At 54.2% G+C, this 15726-nt stretch overlaps 1 protein-coding gene across 6 annotated transcripts in view; it reads right to left on the reverse strand.

Annotated features, from left to right (window-relative positions):
- Positions 1-15726, reverse strand: part of CFB (complement factor B) — a 78260-nt gene that overhangs the window by 22143 nt on the left and 40391 nt on the right. For all 6 annotated transcript variants that reach the window (XM_090129265.1, XM_090129262.1, XM_090129263.1 and 3 more), the window contains 2 exons: positions 12894-12995; positions 8631-8768 (listed from right to left, as the gene is read on the reverse strand). In XM_090129265.1, coding sequence (XP_089985391.1) covers positions 8631-8768; positions 12894-12995 — 240 coding nt within the window. The remainder of the gene's footprint in view (positions 1-8630; positions 8769-12893; positions 12996-15726) is intronic.

Consider the following 15726-nt stretch of genomic DNA (forward strand, 5'->3'; position numbering starts at 1 on the left):
CCCATAGCGACCCCATAAAGACCCCATAGAGACCCCAAACCCCATAGAGACCCCATAAAGACCCTCAGACCCCATAGAGACCCCAAACCCCATAGAGACCCCATAGCGACCCCATAGGGACCCCATAAAGGTTGGGGGATTTCGGGTCCGATTTTTGGGGTGAATTTGGGGGATTTCGGGTCCCATTTGGGGTCGGATTTTGGGGCTCCTTTGTGGGATTTCGGGTCCGATTTTGGGGTGAATTTATGGCATTTCGGGTCCGATTTTGGGGGTGAATTTATGGGATTTCGTGTCCCATTTGGGGTCCCATTTTGGGGCTCATTTGTGGGATTTCGGGTCCGATTTTTGGGGTGAATTTATGGGATTTCGGGTGGCATTTGGGGTCCGATTTTGGGGCTCATTTGGGGGATTTCAGTTCTGATTTTTGGGGCGAATTTATGGGATTTGGTGTCCGATTTTTGGGATGATTTTGGGGGATTTTGGGTGGCATTTGGGGTCCGATTTTGGGTCCCATTTGGGGGATTTCAGTTCTGATTTTTGGGGTGAATTTATGGGATTTCGGGTCCGATTTTTGGGGTTCATTTCGGGGATTTCAGAGCCGATTTTTGGGGTGAATTTGGGGCATTTCGGGTCCCATTTGCGGTCCGATTTTGGGGCTCATTTGGGGGATTTCAGTGCTGATTTTTGGGGTGAATTTATGGGATTTAGGGTCTGATTTTGGGGGTTCATTTGGGAGATTTTGGGTCCGATTTTTGGGTTGAATTCGGGGGATTTCGGGTCCCATTTGGGGTCGGATTTTGGGGTGAATTTATGGGATTTCGGGCCTCATTTTTGGGATTCATTTGGGAGATTTTGGGTCCGGTTTTTGGTGTGAATTTGGGGGATTTCGGGTCCCATTTGGGGTCCGATTTTGGGGCTCCTTTGGGGGATTTCAGAGCCGATTTTTGGGATTCATTTCAGGGATTTCGAAGCCGATTTTTGGGGTGAATTTGGGGGATTTCGGGTCCCATTTGGGGTCGGATTTTGGGGCTCCTTTGGGGGATATCGGGTCCGATTTTGGGGGTGAATTTATGGGATTTCGGGTCCGATTTGGGGTCGGATTTTGGGATTCATTTGTGGGATTTCGGGTCCGATTTTTGGGGTGAATTTATGGGATTTCGGCCCCATTTGGGGTCGGATTTTGAGGTGAATTTATGGGATTTCGGGTCCGATTTTTGGGGTGAATTTATGGGATTTCGGGTCGCATTTGGGGTCCGATTTTGGGTCCCATTTGGGGGATTTCAGTTCTGATTTTTGGGGTGAATTTATGGGATTTCGGGTCCCATTTGGGGTCGGATTTTGGGGTGAATTTATGGGATTTCGGGTCTGATTTTTGGGATTCATTTGGGAGATTTTGGGTCGATTTTTGGGGTGAATTTGGGGGATTTCGGGTCCGATTTGGGGTCGGATTTGGGGGCTCATTTTTGGGACTTCGGGTCTGATTTTTGGGGTGAATTTGTGGGATTTCGAGTCCGATTTTTGGGGTGAATTTGGGGGATTTCGGGTCCCATTTGGGGTCCCATTTTGGGGTGAATTTGGGGGATTTCAGTTCTGATTTTTGGGGTGAATTTATGGGATTTCGGGTCGCATTTGGGGTCGGATTTTGGGTCCCAATTGGGGGATTTCAGTTCTGATTTTTGGGGTGAATTTATGGGATTTCGGGTCCGATTTGGGGGCTCATTTGGGGGATTTCGGGTCCAATTTTTGGGGTGAATTTATGGGATTTTGGGTCCGAATTTTGGGGTGAATTTGGGGCATTTCGGGTCCCATTTGGGGTCCCATTTTGGGGCTCATTTGGGGGATTTCGGGTCCGATTTTTGGGGTGAATTTGGGGGATTTCGGGTCCGATTTGGGGTCGGATTTTGGGGCTCATTTGGGGGATTTCAGTACTGATTTTTGGGGTGAATTTATGGGATTTTGGGTCCGATTTTTGGGGTGAATTTGTGGGATTTCAGAGCCGATTTTTGGGATTCATTTCGGAAATTTCAAAGACGATTTTTGGGGTGAATTTTGGGGATTTCGGGTCCCTTTTGGGGTCGGATTTTGGGGCTCATTTGTGGGATTTCGGGTCCGATTTTTGGGGTGAATTTGGGGGATTTCGGGTCCCATTTGGGGTCCCATTTTGGGGCTCATTTGGGGGATTTCGGGTCCGATTTTTGGGGTGAATTGATGGGATTTCGGATCCGATTTTTGGGTCCCATTTGGGTCATTTCAGAGCCGATTTTGGGGCTGATTTGGGGGATTTCAGAGCCAATTTTTAGGCTTATTTTTGCGATTTTGGAGCCGATTTTTGGGATTTTGGGGCCGATTTTCGAGAGCAGCCTTTGGGTGACTCGAGTCGGGATATTTTGGGGTCATTTGGGGCCATTTTGGGGTCATTTGGGGCCATTTTGAAGTCATTTGGGGTCATTTGGGGTCATTTTGGAGTCATTTGGGGCCATTTTGGGGCCATTTGGTGTCATTTGGGGTCATTTTGGGCATTCTTGGGGTCATTTGGGATCTTTTTGGGGTCATTTGGGGCCATTTTGGGGTCAGTTAGGGTCATTTGTGGTCAATCTGGGTCAATTTAGGGCCTTTTTGGGGTCATTTGGGGTCCTTTTGGGGTCATTTGGGGTCATTTGGGATCTTTTTCGGGTCATTTGGGGCCATTTTGGGGCAATTTGGGGTCATTTGGGGTCATTTTGGGCCATTTTGGGGTCATTTGGGGTCATTTGGGTTCTTTTTGGGGTCATTTGGGGTCATTTTGGGGTCATTTGGGGTCAATTTGGGGTCATTTGGGGTCATTTTGGTGTCAGTTGGGGTCATTTGGGGTCATTTCGAACCATTTCGGGGCCATTTGGGGTCATTTGGGGTCATTTTGGTGTCAGTTGGGATCATTTGGGTCATTTTGGGGTCATTTGGGGTCATTTTGGGGTCATTTGGGGTCATTTGGGATCTTCTTGGGGTCATTTGGGGTCATTTGGGATCATTTGGGGTCATTTTGGGCCATTTTGGGGTCATTTGGGGTCATTTGGGGGTTATTTGGGGTCATTTGCGGTCCTTTTGGGGTCATTTGGGGTCATTTGGGATATTTTTGGGGCCATTTGGGGTCATTTTGGTGTCAGTTGGGGTCATTTGGGGTCAGTTGGGGTCATTTGGGATCTTTTTGCGGTCATTTGGGGTCAATTTGGGGTCATTTGGGGCCATTTTGGGGTCATTTGGGGTCATTTTGGGGTCATTTGGGGTCATTTGGGATCTTCTTGGGGTCATTTGGGGTCATTTGGGGTCATTTGGGGCCATTTTGGTGTCAGTTGGGGTCATTTGGGGCCATTTGGGGACCATTTTGTGGTCATTTGAGGTCATTTGGGGTCATTTGGGATATTTTTGGGGTCAATTGGGGTCATTTGGGGCCATTTTGGGGTCATTTGGGGTCATTTGGGGGTTATTTGGGGTCATTTGCGGTCCTTTTGGGGTCATTTGGGGTCATTTGGGGCCATTTTGTGGTCAGTTGGGGTCATTTGGGGCCATTTTGGGGACATTTGGGGTCATTTGGGGTCATTTTGGGCCATTTTGGGGTTATTTGGGGTCATTTGGGGCCATTTTGGTGTCAGTTGGGGTCATTTGGGGTCAATTTGGTGTCATTTCGGGCCATTTTGGGGTCATTTGGGGTCATTTTGGGGTCATTTGGGATCTTTTGGGATCTTCTTGGGGTCATTTGGGGTCATTTGGGGTCATTTGGGGCCATTTTGGGGTCAGTTGGGGTCATTTGGGGCCATTTGGGGGCCATTTTGTGGTCATTTGAGGTCATTTGGGGTCATTTGGGATATTTTTGGGGTCAATTGGGGTCATTTGGGGCCATTTTGGGGTCATTTGGGGTCATTTGGGGTCATTTCGGGCCATTTTGGTGTCATTTGCGGTCAATTTGGGTCCATTTGGGGTCATTTGGGGCCATTTGGGGGCCATTTGGGGTCATTTGAGGTCATTTGGTGTTAATTTGGGGTCATTTGGGGCCATTTTGGGGTCATTTGGGGTCATTTGAGATCTTTTTGGGGTCTTTTGGGGTCATTTGGGGCCATTTTGGGGTCATTTGGGGTCATTTTGGGGTCATTTGGGGTCATTTGGGGCCATTTTGGTGTCAGTTGGGGTCATTTGGTGTCAATTTCGGGTCATTTGGGGTCCTTTTGGGGTCATTTGGGGTCATTTTGGGGTCATTTGGGGTCATTTGGGGTCATTTTGGGGTCATTTGGGGTCAATTTGGGGTCATTTGGGGTCATTTTGGTGTCAGTTGGGGTCATTTGGGGTCAATTTGGGGTCATTTGGGGTGATTTGGGATCTTTTTGGGGTCATTAGGGGTCAGTTGGGATCATTTGGGTCATTTTGGGGTCATTTGGGGTCATTTTGGGGTCATTTGGGGTCATTTGGGATCTTCTTGGGGTCATTTGGGGTCATTTGGGATCATTTGGGGTCATTTTGGGCCATTTTGGGGTCATTTGGGGTCATTTGGGGGTTATTTGGGGTCATTTGCGGTCCTTTTGGGGTCATTTAGGATCATTTGGGATCTTTTTGGGGCCATTTGGGGTCATTTTGGTGTCAGTTGGGGTCATTTGGGGTCAATTTGGGGTCATTTGGGGTCATTTGGGGTCATTTGGGATATTTTTGGGGTCATTTGGGGTCATTTGGGATCTTCTTGGGGTCATTTGGGGTCATTTGGGATCATTTGGGGTCATTTTGGGCCATTTTGGGGTCATTTGGGGTCATTTGGGGGTTATTTGGGGTCATTTGCGGTCCTTTTGGGGTCATTTGGGGTCAATTTGGGGTCATTTCGGGCCATTTTGGGGTCATTTGGGGTCATTTTGGGGTCATTTGGGGTCATTTGGGATTTTTTGGGGTCATTTTGGGGTCATTTTGGGGTTATTTGGGGTCATTTGCGGTCCTTTTGGGGTCATTTGGGGTCATTTGGGATATTTTTGGGGTCAATTGGGGTCATTTGGGGCCATTTTGGGCCATTTTGGGGTCATTTGGGGTCATTTGGGGGTTATTTGGGGTCATTTGCGGTCCTTTTGGGGTCATTTGGGGTCATTTTGGGGTCATTTGGGGTCATTTGGGGTCATTTTGGGGTCATTTGGGGTCAATTTGGGGTCATTTGGGGTCATTTTGGTGTCAGTTGGGGTCATTTGGGGTCAATTTGGGGTCATTTGGGGTGATTTGGGATCTTTTTGGGGTCATTAGGGGTCAGTTGGGATCATTTGGGTCATTTTGGGGTCATTTGGGGTCATTTTGGGGTCATTTGGGGTCATTTGGGATCTTCTTGGGGTCATTTGGGGTCATTTGGGATCATTTGGGGTCATTTTGGGCCATTTTGGGGTCATTTGGGGTCATTTGGGGGTTATTTGGGGTCATTTGCGGTCCTTTTGGGGTCATTTAGGATCATTTGGGATCTTTTTGGGGCCATTTGGGGTCATTTTGGTGTCAGTTGGGGTCATTTGGGGTCAATTTGGGGTCATTTGGGGTCATTTGGGGTCATTTGGGATATTTTTGGGGTCATTTGGGGTCATTTGGGATCTTCTTGGGGTCATTTGGGGTCATTTGGGATCATTTGGGGTCATTTTGGGCCATTTTGGGGTCATTTGGGGTCATTTGGGGGTTATTTGGGGTCATTTGCGGTCCTTTTGGGGTCATTTGGGGTCAATTTGGGGTCATTTCGGGCCATTTTGGGGTCATTTGGGGTCATTTTGGGGTCATTTGGGGTCATTTGGGATTTTTTGGGGTCATTTTGGGGTCATTTTGGGGTTATTTGGGGTCATTTGCGGTCCTTTTGGGGTCATTTGGGGTCATTTGGGATATTTTTGGGGTCAATTGGGGTCATTTGGGGCCATTTTGGGGTCATTTGGGGTCATTTGGGATCATTTGGGGTCATTTTGGGCCATTTTGGGGTCATTTGGGGTCATTTGGGATCATTTGGGGTCATTTTGGGCCATTTTGGGGTCATTTGGGGTCATTTGGGGGTTATTTGGGGTCATTTGCGGTCCTTTTGGGGTCATTTGGGGTCATTTGGGGCCATTTTGGGGACATTTGGGGTCATTTGGGGTCATTTGGGGCCATTTTGGGGTTATTTGGGGTCATTTGGGGCCATTTTGGTGTCAGTTGGGGTCATTTGGTGTCAATTTGGGGTCATTTGGGGCCATTTTGGGGTCATTTGGGGTCATTTTGGGGTCATTTGGGGTCACTTGGGATCTTCTTGGGGTCATTTGGGGTCATTTGGGATCATTTGGGGTCATTTTGGGCCATTTTGGGGTCATTTGGGGTCATTTGGGGGTTATTTGGGGTCATTTGCGGTCCTTTTGGGGTCATTTGGGGTCATTTGGGATCTTTTTGGGGCCATTTGGGGTCATTTTGGTGTCAGTTGGGGTCATTTGGGGTCAATTTGGGGTCATTTGGGGTCATTTGGGGTCATTTGGGATATTTTTGGGGTCATTTGGGGTCATTTGGGATCTTCTTGGGGTCATTTGGGGTCATTTGGGATCATTTGGGGTCATTTTGGGCCATTTTGGGGTCATTTGGGGTCATTTGGGGGTTATTTGGGGTCATTTGCGGTCCTTTTGGGGTCATTTGGGATCTTTTTGGGGTCATTTGGGGCCATTTTGGGGTTATTTGGGGTCATTTTGGGGTCATTTGGGGTCATTTGGGATCTTCTTGGGGTCATTTGGGGCCATTTTGGGGTCATTTGGGGTCATTTGGATCATTTGGGGTCATTTGGGGTCATTTGGGGTCATTTTGGGCAATTTTGGGGCCATTTGGGGTCATTTGGGGTCCGATTTTGGGGCTCATCTGTGGGATTTCAGAGCCGATTTTTGGGGTGAGTTTGAGGGATTCCGGGTCCCATTTGGTGTCGATTTTTGGGGCTCATTTGGGGGATTTCAGAGCCGATTTTTGGGGTGAATTTGTGGGATTTCGAGTCCGATTTTTGGGGTGAATTTGGGGGATTTCGGGTCCCATTTCGGGTCTCATTTGGAGGATTTTGAAGCCGATTTTTGGGGTGAATTTGGGCGATTTCGAGTCCGACTTTTGGGGTGAATTTGGGGGATTTCGGGACCCACTTGGGGTCGATTTTTGGGGCTCATTTGGGGGATTTCAGTTCTGATTTTTGGGGTGAATCTATGGGATTTCGGGTCTGATTTTCGGGCCTCATTTGGGGGATTTCGGGTCCCATTTCGGGGCTCATTTAGGGGATTTCGGGTCCGATTTTTGGGGTGAATTCGGGGGATTTCAGGTTCGATTTGGGGTCGGATTTGGGGCTCATTTGTGGGATTTCGGGTCCGATTTTTGGGGTGAATTTATGGGATTTCGGGTCTGATTTTCGGGTCTTATTTGGGGGATTTCGGGTCTGATTTTCGGGCCTCATTTGGGGGATTTCGGGTCCCATTTCGGGGCTCATTTAGGGGATTTCGGGTCCGGTTTTTGGGGTGAATTTGGGGGATTTCGGGTCCGATTTGGGGTCGGATTTTGGGGCTCATTTGTGGGATTTCGGGTCCGATTTTGGGGGTGAATTTGGGGGATTTCGGGTCCCATTTGGGGTCCGATTTTTGGGGTGAATTTGGGGGATTTTTGGTCCGATTTGGGGTCGGATTTTTGGGCTCATTTGTGGGATTTCGGGTCCGATTTTTGGGGCGAATTGATGGGATTTCGGGTCCCATTTCGGGGCTCTTTTATGGGATTTCAGAGCCGATTTTTGGGGTGAATTCGGGGCATTTCGGGTCCCATTTGGGGTCCCATTTTGGGTCTCATTTGGGGGATTTCGGGTCCGATTTTTGGGGCGAATTGATGGGATTTCGGGTCCGATTTTTTGGTCCCATTTGGGTCATTTAAGAGCCGATTTTGGGGCTGATTTTTCCGATTTTGGGGCCGATTTTTGGGCCGATTTTTGGGTCAGCCTTTGGGTGACTCGAGTCGGGATATTTTTGGGTTGAAAAAAGGCGGATTTCGGACCGATGGTGGCGTGGATGGCGCTGTGCAGGTCGGGGCTGATTTGGGGTGAAATCGGGGCATTTCGGGTCCGATTTTTGGGGTGAATTTATGGGATTTCGGGTCTAATTTTTGGGGCGAGTTTATGGGATTTGGTGTCCGATTTTTGGGGTGAATTTGGGGGATTTCGGGTCCCATTTGGGGTCCGATTTTGGGGCTCATTTGGGGGATTTCAGAGCCGATTTTTGGGATTCATTTCGGGGATTTCAGAGCCGATTTTTTGGGGTGAATTTATGGGATTCCGGGTCCCATTTGGGGTCCGATTTTGGGGCTCATTTGGGGCATTTCGGGTCCGATTTTTGGGGTGAATTTATGGAATTTAGGGTCCCATTTGGGGTCGGATTTTGGGGCTCATTTGTGGGATTTCAGTTCTGATTTTTGGGGTGAATTTATGGGATTTCGGGTCCGACTTTGGGGGTGAATTTGGGGCATTTCGGGGCCGATTTTGGGGCTGATTTTTCCGATTTCGGAGCCGATTTTTGGGCCGATTTTTGCGATTTCGGAGCCGATTTTTGGGCCGATTTTTGGGAGCAGCCTTTGGGTGACTCGAGTCGGGATATTTTTGGGTTGAAAAAAGGCGGATTTCGGACCGATCATGGCGTGGAAGGCGCTGTGCAGGTCCCCCAGCTCCCGCAGCACCCACACGTGCTCCTCGCCGTCTTTTTTGGACGCCATCGCGTTCAGCACCGCGCGGTCGGACAGCTCCCCAACCCCGAACACGTAAATGTCTGAAATTTGGGGGGGGGGGGGAGTTTGAGACCCCCCCCACATTTATAGGGACCCCCCCCCCAGAAATCAGACCCCCCCCAGAAAATTATAGGGACCCCCCCCTTATATGAGACCCCACAAAAAATTAGGGGGAGCCCCCCCAAATTGGAGAGACCCCCACCCAAATTAGAGGGAGCCCCCCCATAAAAGACCCCCCCCCAGAATTAGAGGGAACCCCCCCATATCAGAGACACCCCCCAAATTCTTGAGACCCCCCCCAAATTATAGGGACCCCCCCCATAAAAGACCCCCCCCAAATTATAGAGGGACCCCCCCCCATATCAGAGACCCCCCCCAAATTATTGGGATCCCCCCCCATATCAGAGACCCCCCCCCAAATTAGAGGGACCCCCCCTTATAAGAGACCCCCCCCAAATTATTGAGACCCCCCCCGAATTTATACGGACCCCCCCTTATATGAGACCCCCCCCCAAATTAGTGGGACCCCCCCCCATATCAGAGACCCCCACCCAAATTAGAGGGACCCCCCATAAAAGACCCCCCCCAAATTATAGGGACCCCCCCATATCAGAGACCCCCCCCAAATTATAGAGGGACCCCCCCCCAAATTATTGGGACCCCCCCCATATAAAAGACCCCCCCCCAAATTAGAGGGAGCCCCCCCATAAAAGACCCCCCCCCCAAATTATTGAGACCCCCCCCCCAAATTATTGGGACCCCCCCCATATCAGAGACCCCCCCCAAATTAGAGGGACCCCCCCTTATAAGAGACCCCCCCCAAATTATTGAGACCCCCCCCGAATTTATACGGACCCCCCCCTTATATGAGACCCCCCCCCAAATTAGAGGGACCCCCCCCATATCAGAGACCCCCACCCAAATTAGAGGGACCCCCCCATAAAAGACCCCCCCCAAATTATAGGGACCCCCCCATATCAGAGACCCCCCCCCAAATTATAGAGGGACCCCCCCCCAAATTATTGGGACCCCCCCCATATAAAAGACCCCCCCCCCAAATTAGAGGGAGCCCCCCCATAAAAGACCCCCCCCCCAAATTATTGAGACCCCCCCCCCAAATTATTGGGACCCCCCCCCATATCAGAGACCCCCCCCAAATTAGAGGGACCCCCCCTTATAAGAGACCCCCCCCAAATTATTGAGACCCCCCCCGAATTTATACGGACCCCCCCCTTATATGAGACCCCCCCCCAAATTAGAGGGACCCCCCCCCATATCAGAGACCCCCCCCAAATTATAGGGACCCCCCCCAAATCCGACACCCCCCAAAAATTAAAGGGACCCCCCCCATATTAGAGACCCCCCCCAAATTAGAGGGACCCCCCCCATAAAAGACCCCCCCCAAATTATAGGGACCCCCCCCATATCAGAGACCCCCCCCCAAATTAGAGGGACCCCCCCATAAAAGACCCCCCCCAAATTATAGAGGGACCCCCCCCATATCAGAGACCCCCACCCAAATTATTCGGATCCCCCCCCCGTATAAAAGACCCCTCCCCAAATTAGAGGGAGCCCCCCCATAAAAGACCCCCCCCCCAAATTATTGAGACCCCCCCCAAATTATAGGAACCCCCCCATATAAGAGACCCCCCCCAAACTATTGAGACCCCTCCCCAATTTATACGGCGCCCCCCATCTATACGCCCCCCCCCAAATGATAGCGACCCCTCCCCAAATAATTGGGACCCCCCCCATATAAGTGCCCCCCCCCAAATTACTGAGACCCCCCCCAAATTTTAGGGACCCCCCTCAATTATAGGGTCCCCCCCCATATATGTGACCCCCCCACCCAATTTTAGGGACCCCTCCCCAAATTATAGGGACCCCCCCATCTAAACGCCCCCCCCAAATGATAGCGACCCCTCCCCAAATTATTGGGACCCCCCCATTTATGAGCCCCCCCCCAATAATTAAGACCCCCCCCAAATTTTAGGGACCCCCCCTCAATTATAGGGACCCCCCCATATCAGTGACCCCCCCCCAAATTACTGAGACCCCCCCCGAATTATAGGGACCCCCCCATCTAAACGCCCCCCCCCAAACTATTGAGACCCCTCCCCAAATTATTGGGACCCCCCCATTTATGAGCCCCCCCCCCCCAAATTATACGGACCCCCCCATATCAGTGACCCCCCCCCCAAATTATAGCGCCCCCTCCCCAAATTATTGGGACCCCCCCCATATCAGTGACCCCCCCCAAATTATAGGAACCCCCCCATATAAGTGACCCCCCCCACCCAATTTTAGGGACCCCTCCCCAATTTATACGGCCCCCCCCATCTAAACGCCCCCCCCCAAATGATAGCGACCCCTCCCCAAATTATTGGGACCCCCCCCAAATTACTGAGACCCCCCCCCATATAGGAGACCCCCCCCAAACTCTTGAGACCCCCCCCCAATTTTAGGAACCCTCCCGAAATCATAGGGACCCCCCCATATAAATGCCCCCCTCCCCAATTTATACGGCCCCCCCCATCTAAACGCCCCCCCCCAAATGATAGCGACCCCTCCCCAAATTATTGGGACCCCCCCCATATAAGTGCCCCCCCCCAAATTACTGAGACCCCCCCCAAATTTTAGGGACCCCCCCTCAATTATAGGGACCCCCCCATATATGTGACCCCCCCACCCAATTTTAGGGACCCCTCCCCAAATTATTCGGACCCCCCCATATAAGTGACCCCCCCCCAAATGTTAGGGACCCCCCCAAATTATTGGGACCCCCCCCCAATTATAGGGACCCCCCCATATAAATGCCCCCCCCCAAATGATAGCGACCCCCCCCCCAATTATAGCGCCCCCTCCCCAATTTATACGGCCCCCCCCATCTAAACGCCCCCCCCCCAAATGATAGCGACCCCTCCCCAAATTATTGGGACCCCCCCATTTATGAGCCCCCCCCCAATAATTGAGACCCCCCCCAAATTTTAGGAATCCCCCCATGTAAGAGACCCCCCCCAAATGATAGCGACCCCTCCCCAAATTATTGGGACCCCCCCCATTTATGAGCCCCCCCCCAATAATTGAGACCCCCCCCAAATTTTAGGGAGCCCCCCTCAATTATAGGGAACCCCCCATATATGTGACCCCCCCACCCAATTTTAGGGACCCCTCCCCAAATTTTAGGGACCCCCCCCAAATAAGAGACCCCCCCCAAACTCTTGAGACCCCCCCCAATTATATCGCCCCCTCCCCAATTTATACGGCCCCCCCCATTTATGAGCCCCCCCCAATAATTGAGACCCCCCCCAAATTACTGAGACCCCCCCCATATAAGTGACCCCCCCCAAACTATTGAGACCCCTCCCCAATTTATACGGCCCCCCCCATCTAAACGCCCCCCCCCAAATGATAGCGACCCCTCCCCAAATTATTGGGACCCCCCCCATTTATGACCCCCCCCCAATAATTGAGACCCCCCCCCAAATTACTGAGACCCCCCCAAATTTTCGGCCCCCCCCCAAACTCTTGAGACCCCCCCCAATTATAGCGCCCCCTCCCCAATTTATACGGCCCCCCCCATCTAAACGCCCCCCCCCCAATTATAGGGACCCCTCCCCAAATTATTGGGACCCCCCCCATATCAGTGACCCCCCCCCAATAATTGAGACCCCCCCCCATATAAGAGACACCCCCCAAACTCTTGAGACCCCCCCCCAATTATAGCGCCCCCTCCCCAATTTATACGGCCCCCCCCATCTAAACGCCCCCCCCCAAATGATAGCGACCCCTCCCCAAATTATTGGGACCCTCCCCATTTATGAGCCCCCCCCCAATAATTAAGACCCCCCCCAAATTTTAGGGACCCCCCCTCAATTATAGGGACCCCCTCATATATGTGACCCCCCCACCCAATTTTAGGGACCCCTCCCCAAATTATTGGGACCCCCCCATTTATGAGCCCCCCCCCAATAATTAAGACCCCCCCCCATATAAGAGACCCCCCCCAAACTCTTGAGACCCCCCCCAATTTTAGGAACCCTCCCGAAATCATAGGGACCCCCCCATATAAATGCCCCCCTCCCCAATTTATACGGCCCCCCCCATCTAAACGCTCCCCCCCCAAATTATCGGGACCCCCCCCCCAAATTTTATTGCCCCCCCACCCAGGAAATCCTCGCGGTCGTTGCGGGGGTCTCTGCCGATGCTCAGCAGCTCCCGGATTTTATTGATGGTGGGGAGGGGAGACCCCCCCATATTGACCCGGCCTGGGTGGGGGGGGGGGGGCAAAAATAAAATGGGTGGGGGGGGGTCGTAAGGGGTCGTGGGGGGGGGTTATGGGATCGTTGGGGGGGGGGGTTGGGGGAGGGGGGGGGGAATAGGGGGGGTTATGGGGGGGTTTTGGGGTCGAGGGGGGGGAAGGGGAGGAATTGGGGGGGTTATGGGGGGGTTTTGGGGTGGGGGGGTCATAAGGGGGGGGTCGTAAGGGGTTATGGGGGGGTCGTGGGGGGGTTATGGGGTCGGGGGGGGGAAAGGGGGGGGAATTGGGGGGAGTTTGGGGGAGGGGGGGAAAGGGGGGGGTTATGGGGGGGTTATGGGGTCGGGGGGGGGTTTTGGGGGAGGGGGGAAAAGGGGGGGAATTGGGGGGAGTTTGGGGGAGGGGGGGGGAAAGGGGGGGGTTATGGGGGGGTTTTGGGGTCGGGGGGGGTTTTGGGGGAGGGGGGGAAAAGGGGGGGAATTGGGGGGATCGTGGGGGGGGGTATGGGATCGGGGGGGGGGGTTATGGGGTCGGGGGGGGGGAAAGAGGGGGAATTGGGGGGGAGTTTGGGGGAGTGGGGGGGGAAATGGAGGGGAATTGGGGGGGTTTTGGGGTCGGGGGGGGTCATAAGGGGTTATGGGGGGGTCGTGGGGGGGGTTATGGGATCGTGGGGGGGGGTTATGGGGTTGGGGGGGGAGAAAGGGGGGTTATGGGGGGGTTATGGGGTCGAGGGGGGGAAAACGAAGGAGAATTGGGGGGGTCTTGGGGAAGGGGGGGGGGAAAGGGGGGGAATTGGGGGGGTTTTGGGGTGGGGGAGTCATAAAGGGGGGGTCGTAAGGGGTTACAGGGGGGTCGTGGGGGGGTTATGGGATCGTGGGGGGGGGTTATGGGGTCGGGGGGGGGAAAGGGGGGGAATTGGGGGGAGTTTGGGGCGGGGGGGGGGAAAAGGGGGGGTTATGGGGGGGTTTTGGGGTCGAGGGGGGGAAAACGGGGGGGAATTGGGGGGGTTATGGGGGGGTTTTGGGGTGGGGGGGTCATAAAGGGGAGGAATTGGGGGGGTCGTGGGGGGCGGTTATGGGATCGTTGGGGGGGGGGGTTGGGGGAGGGGGGGGAATAGGGGGGTTATGGGGGGGTTTTGGGGTCGAGGGGGGGGAAGGGGGGGAATTGGGGGGGTTATGGGGGGGTTTTGGGGTGGGGGGGTCATAAAGGGGGGGTCGTAAGGGGTTATGGGGGGGTCGTGGGGGGGTTATGGGGTCGGGGGGGGGAAAGGGGGGGGAATTGGGGGAGTTTTGGGGGAGGGGGGGGGTTATGGGGTCGGGGGGGGGAAAACGGGGGGGTTATAAGGGGTAATGGGGGGGTTATGGGGTCGGGGGGGGGGAAAGAGGGGGAATTGGGGGGGTTATGGGATCGTGGGGGGGGGTTATGGGATCGTGGTGGGGGGGTTATGGGGTCGGGGGGGGAAAGGGGGGAAATTGGGGGGGTTTTGGGGTGGGGGGGTGGAAAAGGGGGGGAATTGGGGGGGTTTTGGGGTGGGGGGGTCATAAAGGGGGGTCATAAGGGGTTATGGGGGGGTCGTGGGGGGGTTATGGGATCGTGGGGGGGAGTTATGGGGTCGGGGGGGGGAAGGGGGGGAATTGGGGGGAGTTTGGGGCAGGGGGGGGGGAAAAGGGGGGGAATTGGGGGCGTTTTGGGGGAGGGGGGGGGGAATAGGGGGGGTTATGGGGGTTATGGGGGGGTTATGGGGTCGAGGGGGGGGGAATAGGGGGGGAATTGGGGGGGTTATGGGGTCGGGGGGGGTCATAAAGGCTTATGGGGGGGTCGTAGGGGGGGGTTATGGGATCGTTGGGGGGGGGTTATGGGGTCGGGGGGGGAAAACGGGGGGGTTATAAGGGGTTATGGGGGGGTTATGGGGTCGAGGGGGGGAAAACGGGGGGGAATTGGGGGGGTCGTGGGGGGGGGTTTTGGGGTCGGGGGGGGAAAAAGGGGGGGTTATGGGGTGTTTTGGGGTGGGGGATCATAAAGGGGAGGAATTGGGGGGGTTATGGGGGGGTTTTGGGGTGGGGGGGGTCATAAAGGGGGGTCGTAAGGGGTTATGGGGGGGTCGTGGGGGGGTTATGGGGTCGGGGGGGAGGAAAGGGGGGGAATTGGGGGGGGGGTTGGGGAGGTTATGGGGGAGGGGGGGGAAAGGGGGGGGAGTTGGGGGGGTTATGGGGGGGTTATGGGGTGGGGGGGGGGGAAGGGGGGGTCGTAAGGGGTCGTGGGGGGGGTTATGGGATCGTTGGGGGGGACGGGTTGGGGGAGGGGGGGTGAAAAGGGGGGGGTTATGGGGGGGTTATGGGGTCAGGGGGGGGGGAAGGGGGGGAGTTGGGGGGGTTTTGGGGTGGGGGGGTCATAAAGGGGGGGTCGTAAGGGGTTATGGGGGGGTCGTGGGGGGGGGTTATGGGATCGTGGTGGGGGGGTTATGGGGTCGGGGGGGGGAAAGGGGGAATTTGGGGGGGGGTTTGGGGCAGGGGGGGGGAAAGGGGGGGTTATGGGGGTTATGGGGGGGTTATGGGGTCGGGGGGGGGAAGGGGGGGAATTGGGGGGGTCGTGGGGGGGGTTATGGGATCGTTGGGGGGGGGTTATGGGGTCGGGGGGGCAAGGGGGGGGAATTGGGGGTGTTTTGGGGTCGGGGGGGGTCATAAAGGGGGGTCGTAAGGGGTTACGGGGGGGTCGTGGGGGGGTTATGGGATCGTTGGGGG

The sequence above is a fragment of the Phasianus colchicus genome, chromosome 35 (assembly GCF_987193195.1).
Source record: "Phasianus colchicus chromosome 35, bPhaCol1.hap1.1, whole genome shotgun sequence".
NCBI classification, from domain to species: Eukaryota; Metazoa; Chordata; class Aves; order Galliformes; family Phasianidae; genus Phasianus; species Phasianus colchicus.